General features: G+C 41.7%; 1 protein-coding gene across 2 annotated transcripts in view; it reads left to right on the top strand.

The window, feature by feature from the left end:
* The window catches only part of LOC119725831, a 125,084-nt gene that overhangs the window by 71,286 nt on the left and 36,401 nt on the right, over nucleotides 1-17,397 (top strand). For both annotated transcript variants that reach the window (XM_038197419.1, XM_038197420.1), the window contains 14 exons: nucleotides 1,821-1,926; nucleotides 3,038-3,231; nucleotides 3,771-3,837; nucleotides 4,742-4,960; nucleotides 5,096-5,185; nucleotides 7,026-7,204; nucleotides 8,863-8,960; nucleotides 9,267-9,498; nucleotides 11,319-11,462; nucleotides 12,530-12,699; nucleotides 13,714-13,883; nucleotides 14,580-14,797; nucleotides 15,407-15,547; nucleotides 15,927-16,114. In XM_038197419.1, coding sequence (XP_038053347.1) covers nucleotides 1,821-1,926; nucleotides 3,038-3,231; nucleotides 3,771-3,837; nucleotides 4,742-4,960; nucleotides 5,096-5,185; nucleotides 7,026-7,204; nucleotides 8,863-8,960; nucleotides 9,267-9,498; nucleotides 11,319-11,462; nucleotides 12,530-12,699; nucleotides 13,714-13,883; nucleotides 14,580-14,797; nucleotides 15,407-15,547; nucleotides 15,927-16,114 — 2,216 coding nt within the window. The remainder of the gene's footprint in view (nucleotides 1-1,820; nucleotides 1,927-3,037; nucleotides 3,232-3,770; nucleotides 3,838-4,741; nucleotides 4,961-5,095; nucleotides 5,186-7,025; nucleotides 7,205-8,862; nucleotides 8,961-9,266; nucleotides 9,499-11,318; nucleotides 11,463-12,529; nucleotides 12,700-13,713; nucleotides 13,884-14,579; nucleotides 14,798-15,406; nucleotides 15,548-15,926; nucleotides 16,115-17,397) is intronic.

The following is a 17,397-nucleotide window of genomic DNA, read 5'->3' as shown; positions in this document are numbered from 1 at the left end:
TTTAGAACATCATAATATGTGTACGTGACCAAAATGCGCGTTAACTGTTGATACAACGCGCGCGTATTTACACGTAGAACGTTCGTATTATACGCGGCCATCTTCGTGAGACCGGGGGCGAATTGGTCAATATGCAAAGTCTACTGTGTGAATGTTGTATGCATATCCGCTATCCAGTCTTTATATAGAGATCAGTGGGCCCATGTCGCCAACTTCAATGCCTATTCAATGCTTAACCAGATCCAGCAAGTCCTGGTGAGAGTGGCCCAAGTACATTTTACAGCCTTTCATTTAATCGATTGTATTTCTTGATTTAGGGACCTAAATGGAATGGGGTATTAAAAGGAGTGGATTGAAAAATAGTTAGGCTTTATTGTAACATATAATTTGATTGGAGAAAAAAACAACATGAAACAGTTTTAATTGTTTGTTTTCTGAATGTTGCACTTTTTTTGGCACACTCTGTAGTGCCATTTTACCTTTGTACAGGGAATAATTATGCCACATTTTTATGACAACACAATGATTGGGAAACTCCAAACTGCATTGGCATAGCGGTTCTTTCCTCGCCTTCCACCGCTGTGACCAGGGTTCGAATCCCGCCTGTGCCAATATGTGGATTGGGTTTTCAGTCCCTACCTGATTCCATGGGTTTCCCCTAGAGTATCATTCTGGGCTTTTCCTCCCACCACTAAAAACTGTTATTCCTTTCCACATCTTCAGATACCAAGGGACTTCACTGGAAAGTTGAGAGAATTTCTCGGGCTATCCCAGCCAGTTGCCGAATAATTACAAACAAACAATACAAACATTGCCGGATTAAGTGTTCCGTAGGCCCTAGGCCAACTTAGGCACTGGTCCCAATTTCATGTTGATGATAAGCTGTACAAAGCAAGCCGGGCCAAACTGGTAGCCCAAAAAGCCTGTTCAGAAAGACAAACTTTACATATAAATTTTATACGTGCACACACAAGCGCTTTCACACCGTCGATCGTAGACGTCCTATTGTCCCTCTTCTGTTTGTACTTTTTAGGAAGACTCCCATAAGATTTGTACAACGGACGTTTTCCGGGAATCGTGGAAGATATTGTTCTCTTTTGTTCTCTGGAATTTTTGTCCACTGTTTAAATAGATAAACACGTGCACATGTACGTGTAGCTACATAAGCATCAGTTGGTGAAATTCAAAATTCTGAGAGAGAGGCTAAAACATTTAAAAACTGTTCTTGTGCTCTAACCTTGCATACTCTTTGTGTACCTGAGATCAAAAGAGGTCCAAAAGGTGCAGGAAGCCTGAATGTTTTGTGGACTTGCACAGGTCAACACCAGGTTGCCCCCTCTCTGGAAAATGGTTTAGAGGCATTTTGGGGTTAGGTTTATATGTCGCAAAATGAAGAGGAACGCTCAAAGAAATCACGATAAAAAAATTTGGGTTGAAAGAGTGTTCACGGTGCAAGTGAAATTATTATTATTATTATTAATCATTTCTGGTAATAAAACCAAGGATTCCTCTAAAGCGCTCTAGGCACTGTAGCTCACAAGCCTGAAGAAACCTGTGGAGAGAAGACAATGAGAAGTTACAGTTTTAGAGGTGGGAGGAAATGCCCAGAAGAATATTCTGGGGAAAACCCACGGAGTCAGTTAGGGACTGAAAACCCAAACCACATATGGCGGGATTTGAACCCGGGTCACAGCGGTGGAAGGCGAGGAAAGTACTGCTACGCCAACCTGACTCCCTCATAAATCATTAAAAAAAAAGATTTTTACTTTTACTGTTATGCAGGGAGTCTTATACAAATTTTACATTGTGTTTATCCATAGCTCCATATGATGTGACAGCGACTGCGCCGGAATTTCAACAGATCCAGGTGAACTGGACAGCACCCAGTGAGCAGTATCCAAATAGCACAGATACCATGGATGATTGGTATGTCATTAATCATACTGATGTTAATACAGTGGAACACCGTTATACCGACGTTTGGCTATACCCAACATCATCCTTGGCTCCTGGTTTTTATGTACAAAACGTACCAAACATTGTTGTTGAAAAAAGTCAACAGATTAACAAAAAAAATCTACTGGTTGAACATGTATTAAACACTATTTGGGCCACTTTTAAATCCCGAACATGAAACAACCCATAGTTATATCGTGTTTGAATGTTGAAGAGCAATAGGTGGCCATTATTTCCCCAGGGAATAGAAGGGAAAATCATTCGTGAGAAATGCCAGTTCATTATTGGTCAAAGAGGTACCGTCAGTTCAAAATCGCTATACCGAACGATCGTTATTACTAACACTTTCTGTGGATCCACCGATGTTCGTTATAGCGGCGTTCCATAATAACAACAAGATGCTTACATGTAACACATTATGCAAAGTCTCAAAACGCTCCACAATTATTGCCCTTGTTCATCAGGTCATGACACAATTTTTTTCGCCAGCACCTCGAGTTCGGTGCAATCTGGTCTCTACCATCACAGATATTCATTTATACTCCTGGTTGGAGAAAGGCAATTGTTGTAAAGTGTCTTGCCAAAGAACACATGTTCGCTTTATACCAAAGTCTCTAAAGCGCTTCACAGCTAGTACCCCTGGTCATTAGGCCATGTGACCAGCTTTTGTAGCAACTGGAGATCAGTGTTATCTGGTCACTATACTCACAGGTACCCATTTATACTCCTGGGTGGAGAGAGGCAAATGTAGTAAAGTGTCTTTCCTAAGAACACAAGCACCATGTTCCCTGGCTGGGTTCAAACCCACTTACCATCCAAATCTGGCCATGAGACCAGTTTTCTGCAGCAGCTCGAGATCGGTGCAATCTGGTCTCTACCCTCACAGGTACCCATTTATTTTCCTGGATGGAGAGAGGCAATTGTAGTAAAGTGTCTTGCCTAAGAACACAAGCATCATGTTCCCTAAGAGTTCGAACCCATGTACTTGTCCTTCTGCCTCGTTGCATGTTGGAGACAGATGCACTACATTTTCCCCGTGTCCACTCAAGGTCGTGGAATAACTAATATCATTTCTACGTAGGATTTACGATGTAAATTGTACCAGCAATGCAGCACCCACACTGTACTACAACACAACATCCATTTGGCACCTTTTCACTTCGGAGGATGGCGTGGCGAGCGGTACTGATTACATATGTCACGTGACACTGACGGTGGGGAACTACACCAGTGCACCTGATGAATATGTAACAGTGACAACTTTAGAAAATGTTGGTATGTTGACAGAAATATGTAATAAAGTTATTCCTATGTGGACTTAGTTGATGAGGAGCATATTTGGATCACCACATTAGACAAAACCTGAGTACAGAGCTTATATTCAGGTTTTTGCCCAAGCCTGTACCACGATTTCAACTCTCTGTTATCTCAAAATTTAATTCCCTCGGGGAGTTTAGTATAGTTCAATGTCCACAACCAGGAGGAAGCAATTGGTATCACTTGACTGAATGACTTTTTAGATTTGCCATAACCCTTCCCAAGTGGCCTATAAGGTCATTAGGCTGTGTATCAAAGTGAGGTCACGCAACACACCTTTCCAAATATGGCTTAATTATGCAAAATGAAAGGTCACAGATATGCAAGTTTGGCAAGGAAAAACTTTTAGCCAGTGAGAAGTGTTGTGTCCGTGTTGGGGAACTAACTGGATGGGTTTTCTGCGGGAACCATATATTGTGGCCATTCTGTCAGAGCCTGAATTAATTTTGTCTGCGATTAATTTGAATTTGAAAGTATCTTTTTCATTTGTGTTCTAGCTGAAACCAATGCCACTGCATCAACAGGTGAAGATATAAAGCTGAGCGTCATCTACTATGATTTCAGGTATGTGTTCTTGATGTGTATCACAAATGCACAATGTACATGTATCAAGGGTCAAAGTCTCGCGTGTCACTAGAACAATGTTTTTTGTTGGCAAGTGCCATCCTGTTCGCAAAACAGTGTGTCTGTCAGCAAGTACATGTATGACGCAATGGCTAATTTAGCTCAGACCATTATCGGCAGGAAGGCCCCCAATAAGCCATTTGCGAGTAACCTATACCCTTTGGGATTTACATTTGAAAAACATCTGGTACACTGACTTGCTCAGAATGCTTGGAACATTTTAACTTTGAATTCTCCAGACCAAAGACACTGTTGCTAATCACATGATTCGGGGCAAGCTCTTGCATAGTTACGTAAGAGACGCTCAGCACCAATACATTGTTCACAATGGGTGAGAATGGTACAAAGACACCAGACCATGCCGGAGCTGGGGGTTGCTAGCATAAGGCTTGCCCCGAATCACGTGATATAGTAACAGTCTCTTTGGTCAGGAGAATGCTAGGTTAAAACGTGCAAAGCATTGTATTAAGTCAGCGTTCCAGATTTTATTCAAATTTAACTCGCAAATGGCTTATTGGTTTTATACCACTATTGGCAATTATGTAAGATGTCCTAAACTATACACAATCACTATTATTGTGTAAATAAAGAGAAACAACTAGAGTTGAATAATTGTGCGACCGCCATTTTCTGACAGTCGTTGACATGACAATAGTTTGACTAGAGTGGTTCGCACTTCAACTTGAGTGCGCGTGCGCTAGGTACATGTACGTCACGAACCTGCCACTAGTTTACCACTGGTCCTGGCTGTAACTTGCCAAAGGTGCATTTCAATGGATTACATTTAAAAAAAATTCACTGCATGGGCCCTTTAAGAATAATTCCGTCTGCTCGTGACATGCAGTTTTGAGCATCCAGATTTCACCCCTGTTGGTAAAGACGTCATAAGTCGTCCGAGCTACGTTGTTTCACCCTACGGTGCTTGGTTAGCCATCTCCGATAACCCTACCAGTGATTCCTTCTCGCGATGGTTTCGTCATGACGAGTCTTTGAACCACGCCATAGAATCTGAGCTAGTCTTAGAGTGGCTGAACTCCTCGGGTCTTGTGAATCCACAAAACAGGTGAGCACTTTAAAGATATACGGTACATAAATATATGCTCTGCTGTAACTAATTCAATTATTGCCTCATAATATTGACCTATGAGTATTTTAATTGCCTGTTCCTCCTTGTCTGTTGGTTTGTTTTTTTCTTCAGATACTGGTCGGAGTCTTTCTATCCAGTAGATGGACTTGGTTTTGCTGCACAGGGACAGAGAGACTGCAACTTCATTCTTCATAACTTTGGGTGAGAAAGTTGAAAAGGCCCGTTCACACTATCCAAAATATCTGTGTTGACCTTTGTTGGCGGTTCCCAGTTTGTCAATGTCTTTAGCCAAGATTGCTAGTCAGAAGCCATAAATGCTTATGTGCCATTTAGCCAGGGATCACGCCCAAGGTCAGGATGCTTTAAGCCGGCCTCAGGTCGACTTTGAGATGACACAGGTCAGTCGGCGACTGACTTTCCAGGATCAAGCTGTGCCTGAGCTACGACCGTCGGGAACATTTCAGTCGCCGATTTTTTGCGACCTGAGTATAACTGGGACGATATTAAGACGATCGGAATTTAGTCGGTGCTCAAAAAATCAACAGTCGCAAGAGTAGAACAATTTCAACTTCTACGACGACGTCGCGACCGTGTGCTCATCAAGATCGTCCTTTTTTAAGTTTTAATTGATTAGCCAATCAGCACACTACACTGGCGCTCTGCTTGTTCTGCGCAACATCAGGCAGTACGCACCACGCGCCAATCACCATATATTAGGAGATTGCTTACCTACTCGCGAGATGATATTCCATACCATAGCTAGAGGGGTGTTTAAAAAAAAATGAAATAAAACTGTTCAACAAAATCATTGGAAAGGTATAATTTTTGACTTGTGTCGACTTTTTGACTCAAATGTATTTGTGAATGGGAATACCGCAAATACATTTAAGACCGTATCAGGGGAATGTGCCCTGATAATGGCTCGAGCTGAACCAGCCAAACACATATTTACTCCCTTATTGGTAAAGAAGTCACATGACTGTCTATGCTGTGGAATCGTGATGGATCCTGGCGTGGAGGGTGACATGAGCATGGTTGCGATTAATTATGTCGGGATATAAATGCCACTTGTTCAAGAGAATCACACGTTTTCTCAGGTTTGTGACCTGAGCATTATTTTTCTGCTCGATGCCGACGGGTCCGTCGTGGCGCAAGCACATCGTGGGTCGACCTGAGGTCGGCTTTGAGCAACGCTGTAAACCTAGGGCATAGCAAACGGGGGTCACTCAGAGAAGATTGGGCTTCAGACTAGTACCTGTCAGTGAAGCAAATTAACGAAGGTACTTGCATGGACAACTGCCAACATACATGTAGGGCTGGATTGCTCAGTTGGTAGAGCGCTGAACGGTAACGTGGAGGTCGCTGGTTCAAACCCCACTCAAGTTAGTTTCTTTGTTAACATGCCGTGAATCCTCTTTTAAAAGAAAACCCGACCAGGAGCCTGATATTCGGGTGTTTCATCAAGACTGGGTTTGGGATGTCTCATCTCAAGATTTGATCTCCTAAGGGCAGTTTAGCACCTGATGAATGCCTACCACCAGCAGGAAACAATTAGTATCGCTTGACATAACGACTTGTTTGGCATGCGTGAATCATTGTTCAGTGGCCTAAATGCACCTACATTTTTCAGAAGTTAAATATCAAACCCAATATTTGTTTTTGTCAGGTAATGAAACCATGTTTTCTTTCTTTGATTGATGCACAAACAACTGAAATCATGAATTTATGGAACTGTGCCTGTACATGTAACATGTATGGGGTTTCCAAAAGGAAGACCCAGCAGGAATTAAACTGTACTGTTTGTGGACTGGCCTCCTGTGGTGTAACTGATTGCCTTAAGGAATTAACCAGATAATGTTACACTGGGCTCAGTCAAAGATAAACATCGAAAGCCTGGTATGAAAAGGGCCCAGGATTTTAAAAGGGAAATTCACCTCATGACTTACGAATTGTAATGAAATAAAACAACTTTTCCTGACCACTTCACTCTGGAATTCTTGTTAAACAAGCTTTGTACCATTTCTTATCTCTCTTCACAAAGTTTCACGGGTGCTATAAGGACTGGCGTCATGTTCAACGGTACGGAGGTGATAACGGTCGGTGGTGGGGATGAAATCTGGGTGTATGTCAATAAGATTCTGGTCTTAGAAGTCCATGGTGACGCGTCAGGAAGCCCGGTCAAGTGTAAGAGGATAATGCTGGCATTGGCTGCGAATCAAGGTATGTTGTCTATTGGTTTGGTTGGTTTGGTTTTTCAAATTTCTGGTTAGAGGGTGGGTATGCGCGAGACTCAGCGCACGACTGCAGTCTTTCAGTGGTCAAATTTCTGTCAGGACACCAGCTGTCGGCGATCATGGCGCGCGCATTGTTCTACATGTTCTATGTGTTGTTCTATATGTGAACGCGACATATCACTCCCCTAGACAAACCGTTGCTTACATTTTGAACACAAGCTCAGATGAGTCGTTTATCCTTGTGTAGAGGATCCGTGGTTTGGTTTGGTTGAGTTTGGTTTGGTTTATTACCTAGTTGACAGAAGTAACGAAATATTCACAATAAAAGAAGTAGAGAATTAACACCAGATCTTCAGTGGGTAAAAAGAGCTAGAAAATGGCACACTTGCTATTACATGTAGGTCTGGCTCTTGACACACTGCCAGGGTGCATTCAAACAGAGATGATCAAACAATAATTTATCCCACGACTGGCTTCCTGCATGTCCATGGAAATTTTCATGGGACATACCAGGGAAGCCGGCCCCTTCTGAGAATATAGTAATATTTTCACTTGCAGTAAAGTATCCCTGGCGTACCCATACTCGTTATTGGCTCTGTGCATGAACAGATAGGTGGCACTTTCTGACTACTTTGGAGAGACCACCGACATATATCCTCCATGTACGGGTTTTCGAGTGTGTCAGGATTTATTTCAAGTAAGAAAAAAACAGCGACATAGCCTTCGGTTTCTAATTTTTGGGGCTGGCGGTGGAACGCCTACCGCACACACTAATCAGCTGGTGGTGTGGTACAAATCTGCGTGTGTGTCGCTACATGTTCAAACCTCAAAAACTTGATGCCTTGAAAACAGGTACACGGACGATAAACGCATGGATGCCAGGTCCTATTCAAAACTACATGAGCATTTCGTGATCTACGCGGCGCACGACTCAACTTAAAACTAAGGGCCAATTCCCCTCTCGGTATAGGGAATTTATGCACAGTTAAAGAATTCCAGTCGAAACAGTCTATGAAGTTAATCTTCGATTGTAACATGAATACCTTGTGTACTAAATCTGGTTTTGGTTTTAAAAGGCAAAATCACCTCACGTCTCCTCAAAATATCCTTTGTAACCAATGAGGGAGTTCTTACATGTATGCAGGCATTCCATACTGCAAAGGTTTTTGTAAATAATTTGTCCTTGGTCTGTGGGGCGCTGTGGTCCAATGGTTATGGTGTTCGACTTGTGTGCCGCGGTACATGGGTTTGAATCCTGACCGTGGGAACATGGCGCTTGTGCTCTTGAGCAAGGCACTTTATCATTATTGCTTCGTCCTTCGATGGGATGTAAAGCTGTAGGTCCTGTGTGTTGTGTAATGCACGTTAAAGAACCCATTAACACTTGTCGCTATAAAGAGAAGGGGTTTGCCCCGGTGTTTCTGGCAGTGGCTGCAATATGCGCCGCAACACCTAGCAAAAGGTGCTACATAATGGGTCTCATATTATGTTCATATACTTCATTTACCTGTCTTTGTTTGCTTTCTCCCCTAGGGCTTTGTATCCTTTGAAAAAGGCGCTATATAAATACGGTGATCATTATTATTATTATTATTATTATTATTATTATTCGGGCAATTGTCTTTTTGGGATTGGCTTTTGCAGGCGGAAGCTACTTGATTCCCGAAGAAGGGACCATCGTGAATGGGGAATGCCAGATATCTGACACTGTGCTTGCTGAACAAGTGTTTCTTGAGCTAGAGGTAATGTCAAAGTTTTCTTAACCAGTTTACGCTGGGAATATTTTGACAAGAATGGAACAAGGTGCGGGATTACTTTTCACTCTACCTCAATGGTGGGTTGAAGCCATCACCCTCGGGCAGCACACTCATATTTCCGGCCTCGCTCGCTGTTAGCATGAGCCCTTTAAATCTAGTTCTGATGTATTCACCATTTTGTCAGTGCCAAACGTAGAAAGCTGTTGCTCTGGAGATGAAGGCATCGACTTCCTTGCGTTAGACCCAACCCTCCCATTGACTAAGCTAACCCTTTACTTTACTCCCTTGTAGGTCGGTGTTTCCTACCACTTTGATATCTTCCACACCGAGCGCAACCCTTGTTCCTCAGAGTTCTTCCTAGAGATTCAAGGCATGGACTTCCTTCCGTTAGACCCAGACAACCCTCCAGTTGACTACGCCGTCACAGTGGACGAGGATCTACACCTTAATGCCATCTTGGAATCAATCTGGGTGGCTGACGTCTTCTCTACTGGCCCTAATTATCAAGTCACGATCACAAGTGGTAAGTCCAAATCAGATGTTTTACATACCCCAAGGGGGTATAAGTCAAAACATAGTTGAAAATGTTGAAAGGTAGCGGGAGTTGCGGGATTTTGGTTCAGTCCACCCTTCGTTTGTTTACCGACATCACCCCGAAAAGTCACGATCACAAGTGGTAAGTCCAAATCAGATGTTTTACATACCCCAAGGAGGTATAAGTCAAAACATAGTTGAAAATGTTGAAAGGTAGCGGGAGTTGCGGGATTTTGGTTCAGTCCACCCTTCGTTTGTTTACCGACATCACCCCGAAAATCTGGAAAAAGGGTATTTTTAACATATATAATTTATTTTGAAAAGTTAAATGATGGATGAAATGTACAGAATACGGTAACCCCAAAATCCCCAAATGGACGATTCCACCCAAAAATAACTTTGCAAAATTACTCCGGGTTTCGGGTTTCGTGGTGACAGGTCACATATGAGATGGAACCATAGAACTGTATTAAATTACTAGAGCGGTAACTTATATACAAAGTGATTGCCTGCTGGGCGCATCCATGTTTGTACACAAACCTATGGAGAACTAGAAATTTTGTACAGCTTTTGTACATCTATTTGCATACCTGAGTTTGTATTCCATACCTGTGCATCATCGAAGCCGATACGCCCAAAACTAGAAATGGATGATCAGCAAATGAGCGTTTCATTTTGCTCTACGCAAACAGCTTAACGTGTGCGGGTCCCTCTGCTGCAGATGCTTTTCGCAGTGAGCTTTTTTTAACCGTCATAACACGCTTAAGTTGTTTGCGTATTTTCTACTTGCGCGTTGCATTTAGAGAACACTTTAAAATTCAATCCATCTATTTCGATTGTGTCCTACAAACGCGCACATAAATTCAAAACGTCTGTGCCCAGAGCAGCTCATCAAAGCGTCTCCACGCGCAAGAATGAAGAGTTAGCGCTCTAGTAATTTAATATACCGATAGCTCTATGGACAGAACTGGGCAGAGGTTAAAAATGAGGTTTTTTTTAGGTATTTATAGGAAAAAGAATACAATTATCCTTACAATGCTGTTTAATTAGTTGCACTTCAATCAGAGATTCCATAAGTTCTGGATCTTAAAAGTTCATATTTATCGGCATGTCAAAAAAAGTAAAATAACGAGATAAAGGCCTTCAAAGTTTCTAGCTTTGCATTTGTGAAAATGAAAGATGCCAGTTGTGTTTCCTGATAAACAATTTTATTCCACGATCACTATAGGCCTACTACATGTATTTCTTTAAAATATGTGTAGTAGACACAGCAAAGAGCGCGTTCAATTACTTCCCCCAGCTTACTCGCACGTGGCTCCTCGCGTGATGACAGACATGCGCAGTGGAGCTAAATAAACGAACGATTTCGTGCAAGAGCTGGAAAGTTGAACTTTGACATGACTTAGGCTACATCCGAATCAACTGTCTAGAGCTAGGTCTAGGTCCACGCCCATTGAAAATACGTGGGGACGCGCTGACAATACTGGATGTAGCCATAGCTCTGGTAGCCCGTTTCGGACACGGCCTGAGGTGCCCGCCTGACGTTACGTTGGCAGCCATGTTTATTGCATGGCCTTGTGGGATACTTACCCAAGTTACCAGCTCAGCGAGTCGGTTACTTGGGCCAGGCTCGAGTAAGCGCAAAATCGAACACTGTCGCACTTGCACGAGTAAGCGCGGGGGAAGTAATCGAACGCACTCAAAGATAACAATCAAATCATTCAGTTTCGTGCAATAATCTCCCTCCTGTGCCCCGTTCTGTCTCATTTTGCCAGATTGCCTTTCATATTTTATTTTTAAATTTATTAGGCAACGAAGCTAGACACTTTACACTAAAGAACAACACGGCAGAGAACATCGCTGATGGCGTTGCCCCTACCACAACCCCACCACCTTTCACCCATACTGCGAACGGCACTGACTTCATAATCTGTGACTCCGAGGCAGTTATTGGTAAGTAGGGGGAAAACATTCAATTGAAAATTAAACTGAGGTATTGATAACAAGTCATGGAACATCCACGTTTGTTGGAATTAGTGTCTTTGCCATGAAATCATCAGGTGTCATGTTACGTCACATTAAAGTTGCATTTTTCAAAGCCCTTTATCTTCTGAACTTCAAGTCAGATTGGGTCGAAACTTTGTAGGTGCATGGACAGGGTCGTGTAAAAGATGAAAATTGAAGTGACGTCATGATGACGTTATCAAAAGTCATGTGACATCACAATAAAGGTCCACTTTTCTAAGGACTTTATCTAGAGATCTAACTATAGGTTTGATTTGGTTGTAACTTGATATGTTCTTATACCGGGATATGTTATACTTCATTGTGACGTCATCACACTTCATGTGATGTCACATTAAAGGGGCATGCGAAACAGCTGGTGTTTGTCCACAAACACATTTCTAGTTTTCCTTTTATTTACGTTTTCCCCTTAAACTATCTCTATGAACTTATAGGTTTAAAGCTATAGTCCATCATTTGCAGCCATCCGAAAAAGTAACTGGCGTATTATTGTTGAAAAACATACTTGGTTGAAAGATAGTAAGTGTACTAAACTCCCTGTGAAATGATTCTTTCTGGTAAGCTATCATTTTGAAGTAATCAACGAAAAAAGGCCTTTCCAACGGTGCGTCTTAAGACGCATCGTAGGAAAATTTAAATTAGTAGTTCGTTTTGTTATTCGGCGCAGCGCGCACAAGCATTGGCACGACGCACAGGCGCGCGCAGTTGCTATAATTCGTCGGATCAGTACGCAACATCGCGTATAGCTGCAATTCAAAACAATTCAAAACATGATTCAGCAACTTTTGATTTGAAATTGAGATCCTAGAATGCTGTTTTTCTCGGAATATACAGCTGAAGCTGAGCTGAAACTTCATCAGGTTAATTGTTCAGTATCCTTCATTAGATTTTGAACACTTTTGTTGCTTCAAACGAACAAAATGCACAAATTACAAATGATGGACTATATCTTTAAAGGCATAACTAACAATTTCACTTGCTGGGTCCCTTTTCAGTTCCAGAACCGAATGAAGCCGCAGCGCAAGTATTTGATGTTCATTCGGATAAGGCTCTGGTAACTTTGGCAACTGAGCTGGATCATGAAGTAGCAGCATTCTATCTCCTTAAGATCAGTGTAACTGATGTGAATGCCAGTCCGCAACACGAAGGCACGCTGACCGTACAGGTAAGCCGTGTCAGTGTATTGTGATGGATCACAAGTCCATTAAAGTTAGAGTAAATCATTTGCATCTACCAAAAAAATAACTGACCAAATTATTGTTAAAAAGCTTACCTGGTTTAAAGATAGTAATGACACTAAACTCCCTGTGAAATTATTTCTTCTGGCATGCCGTCCTTTTGAAGAAAACAACAAAAGGAGGTCATTTCCAAAGATGTGTCAAGTGACACTTTAAAACAAAAATCATTTGCCATGTCGCTAAATGCAAACTTTAAACAGCCACAACTTGTCAACCGAATGTCCAATTGAAGTGCAACAAACAGTATTGTAAAGAGAGTTTTATTTTTTCTCCTAATACCCACAAACCTTCATTACGACCTCAATTTTTGTCTCATTTTGACAGAAGCCTCACAATTGATCAACTCTTAGCAATTCTGAATCAAACGATATAATTGTTTGACTCTGGAAACAGGTTAACTAGACTCATAGAGCTATATTAAATTACTAGAGCGCTAACTCCTCATTCGTGCCCAAGGAGACTCTTTGAAGCCGCTCTGGGTGCAGACATTTTGAATTCATGTGCGTGTTTGTAGAACACAATGAAATTAGATGGATTGAATTTAAAAAGTGTACTCTAAATGCAACGCGCAAGTAGAACATACGCAAACAACTTAAGCGCGTCATGATGGTTCAAAAAAACGTCACGGCAAAAAGCATCTGCAGTGGATACGCGCATGTATTGCGCTGTTTGCATACAGAGCAAAATGAAACGCTCATTTGCTGATCATGCGTTTCGGTTTTGAGCATATCGGCTTCGATAACGCACCGGTGTGGATACAAACGCAGATATGCAAATAGACGTACAAAAGACGTACACAATTTTGAGTTTCCCATAGGTTTGTTCACAAACATGGATGCGCCCAGCAGGCATCACTTTGTACATGAGTCAGCGCTCTAGTAATTTAATCAACTCTATGACTAGACTTGACTTTGTCTTGACGTTTGTTTTTCTCCACTCAGATTACCGTGAATGATGTGAACGATAACTGTCCCGTGGTATCCAACAACAGTCTAGCGTTCTTCCCACTGCCTGTTCTCCAGGAAGATCCCCTGGCGGACGTCGTAGCAACTGACGCTGACAGTGGTGTGAATGGTCAGATCACGTACCACACATCGACAATCACGCAAATGTGAGTTGTATATGTGGCCAAAAATTAGTTTATTTTTTCTATTTATGTATTGATTAGTAGGGATGTCCCGAATATTCAAATATTTGATCATCAACCGAATACTCAATACCGTTCATGCCGGGTCGAATTTTCAAATTAAAACAAAGTATACATGTGAATACACAACTGTGATGATATTTTAATCCTAAAGTTGCAGCGCTTTATTGTTAGATGCCCCTTCTTTTGACGGTGACTATTTGTGTTTATGGCGGTTCAGTGTCATCCTTTAAGAAGGTACTTATGATATACTTAGGCCTACTGTAAAACTCTCCAGCGTGCATAATATTGATCGCCGACAGCGTGCAAATTTAATTTTTGACTTATTTTGACTTTAAGACCAAAAAGTTTTTTGTTTGTTTGACCGAAAAATGCACTTATGAATGGGAATAAATATGTGCTTGGTTGGTATTAAACACTATGTGTTTAACACCTCCCAAGCACACGTTTATTCCCATAATAAATGGCGGGCTGACCATACTTGGAAATTGATACAAAATTCTACTTTTCTTGAAAATGACAGCACACCAGGGGCCATGATTTTACAGGATGCTTGAGACTGTTATTCTCTTACAGTCAAGTAAGGTATTTCATAATAATTTGGTGGTTTTGATGTTTGCAAATATTACCTTTAAATCACATTGTTGGCTTGTATTCCAGCCCCATCGTCAACGACACGTTCTCAACCCTTCAGCTGACCATCACAGCTATTGATAACGGAACACCAGCGCTTGGTACAATAGTCAACATCACAGTAATGATCAGTAACACGTGTCTGTACGACGCTACTAGCGAACCTGTGGACGTTAATATTTACATTGATGTGCCAACTGGCGGTCTGTACATGAGGGTGCCCAGGTACTATGCTTATGAATATGGTAAGCTATACAAACAATATTAGTTAGCTGTTTCAAAACGGCTCTTGCTTTCATGAAGATTTTTTTTGTTTTTTACTTCTCATTTTTCAGACTCCTCTCTATATGTTTTGTACACATATTTCTTCTGCCTGTACACTTTGGCACTTTCGTAAGTCCAATGGACTTCAAACTTGACACATTAATAGACAATCACCAACCGATGGCCCAAGCAGAATTTTGTCACGATGACATCATCAGGTGTTAAGTTACATAACATTAAACATGCATTTTGTGGCCATAGACGTTCTACACATTCCAAGTTCATGGTAAACTCAATATCTTTCTAATTGGTTACATGGTCTCACTATACCTGGTCTGGACTGCAGAGAAGTGGTAAATTTAATTCCCAAGGGGAGGTAACTACCGGTACTGTACTTTGACCCATTTATGGTTGATCTGTTATTACATGTACTTCTACTGTGGTTTCTAGACTTTAGCATTCCACAGACTCGAGCCATAGTATTTCAAGGTGCTGATTGAGTGAGATGTGCAGTGCTTGAAACGAAAAAACACAATGCACAAACAGCAGATGATACTATGTACTTATCATATTGTTTTGTCCATGTATAGATTGCAGAGATGCCCTTGGTGTTCAGACTGGCGTCATTCAGGACAGCATGATGTCGGCGTCATCGTACTACGACGATGCGCACACAGCAGACAGAGCAAGACTCCGCGCAAACGCCAGCACGGACGGTAAAATTGGATCCGGTGAGTTTCTCAAGAAACTATTATTTTGGCCATATCATATCAAATGAAACCAATTGGCAAGTGAGGAAAGTCTGGAGGAATTTGAAACCTTAAAACCATGCATACTTGGGTGGTTTTGGGCGGAGTAGGGAATTGTGGGCAGGGCGGTGTGGGGTGGTACATGGGATTATTGGTTAAATTGCAGCTAGATTCTTCCAAAATCGCAGCTGCATTTAATGTTCATAACAAGATTAGGCAGGCTCTAGCTTAGTAATGCTGGTCCGAGACTTATTCTGTCGGTCGGTCGGTTGGTTGGTTGGTCAGTCGGTTGGTCGGTCGGTCGGTAAAAATGGTATCTTATTGCTATTAATTTATTTTTATTTAATTTATTCATCGTCAGGTTGGATAGCAAAAACTGCCGATGCAAACCAGTGGTTACGGATCAAAATGAAGGCAGTCACCATCTTCTCTGGAGTCAGGACTCAGGGTGTTGGAGATGTAGAAGCCTGGATTGAATCATACTATGTAGAATACTCCAATGATAGCAGTACATGGTACAGGATACAGGATGAAGATAGCAATGATCAGGTATGCAGTGACTTTATACTATGTAGAATACTCTAATGATAGCAGTACATGGTACAGGATACAGGATGAAGATAGCAATGATCAGGTATGCAGTGACTTTATACCATGTAGAATACTCTAATGATAGCAGTATGTGGTACAGGATACATGATGAAGATAGCAATGATCAGGTATGCAGTGACTTTATACCATGTAGAATACTCTAATGAGAGCAGTACGTGGTACAGGATGAAGATAGCAATGATCAGGTATGCAGTGACTTTATACCATGTAGAATACTCTAATGAGAGCAGTACGTGGTACAGGATACAGGATGAAGATAGCAATGATCAGGTATGCAGTGACTTTATACTATGTAGAATACTCCAATGATAGCAGTACATGGTGCAGGATACAGGATGAAGATAGCAATGATCAGGTATGCAGTGACTTTATACTATGTAGAATACTCCAATGATAGCACTACATGGTGCAGGATACAGGATGAAGATAGCAATGATCAGGTATGCAGTGACTTTATACTATGTAGAATACTCTAATGATAGCAGTACGTGGTACAGGATACAGGATGAAGATAGCAATGATCAGGTATGCAGTGACTTTATACCATGTAGAATACTCTAATGATAGCAGTACATGGTACAGGATACAGGATGAAGATAGCAATGATCAGGTATGCAGTGACTTTATACTATGTAGAATACTCCAATGATAGCAGTACCCAGCTAACACATTTACGTTGTGACAACGTTGCCAGAAGGTCAGGTTTTCGTTGCTGTAACGTGAGGAAAATGACGTTGCGGCAACGTAAAAATGTCGACTCGCGTGCGCGTTGCTACAACGTTATCACGCAACGTTACAATGACGTTTCCACAACGTAAACGCAACATACATCACAACTTTTTTTGGTCGTGATTGCACATGATTACCACCTTGACGCCACGTTATTTGCGACCAAATTGACACATAACAGCAACTTCTACGCACGTTTCTACAACCTTTTGGCGACATGATTACCACTTGATTAGCACGTTACTGCAACCTAATTTGGGACGTCACTGCAACTTACTGGACACGTTGATGCAACTTATTGTACACGTTAAAGCAACGTATTGGACACGTTTAAGCAACTTTATGGGCACGTTACTGCAACTTAATGGGGACGTTACTGCAACTTTATGAGGACATTGCTGCAACTTTGTGGGCACGTTATTGCAGCTAAATGGGACGTTTCTGCAACTTTAAAGGCACGTTGCTGCAACATGGTGGCCACCTTACTGCAA

This window comes from Patiria miniata, unplaced genomic scaffold, assembly GCF_015706575.1.
Source record: "Patiria miniata isolate m_02_andy unplaced genomic scaffold, ASM1570657v1 HiC_scaffold_19, whole genome shotgun sequence".
NCBI classification, from domain to species: Eukaryota; Metazoa; Echinodermata; class Asteroidea; order Valvatida; family Asterinidae; genus Patiria; species Patiria miniata.
The sequence above is the reverse complement of the archived record's forward strand: the minus strand, read 5'-3'. Positions and strand labels throughout refer to the sequence as shown.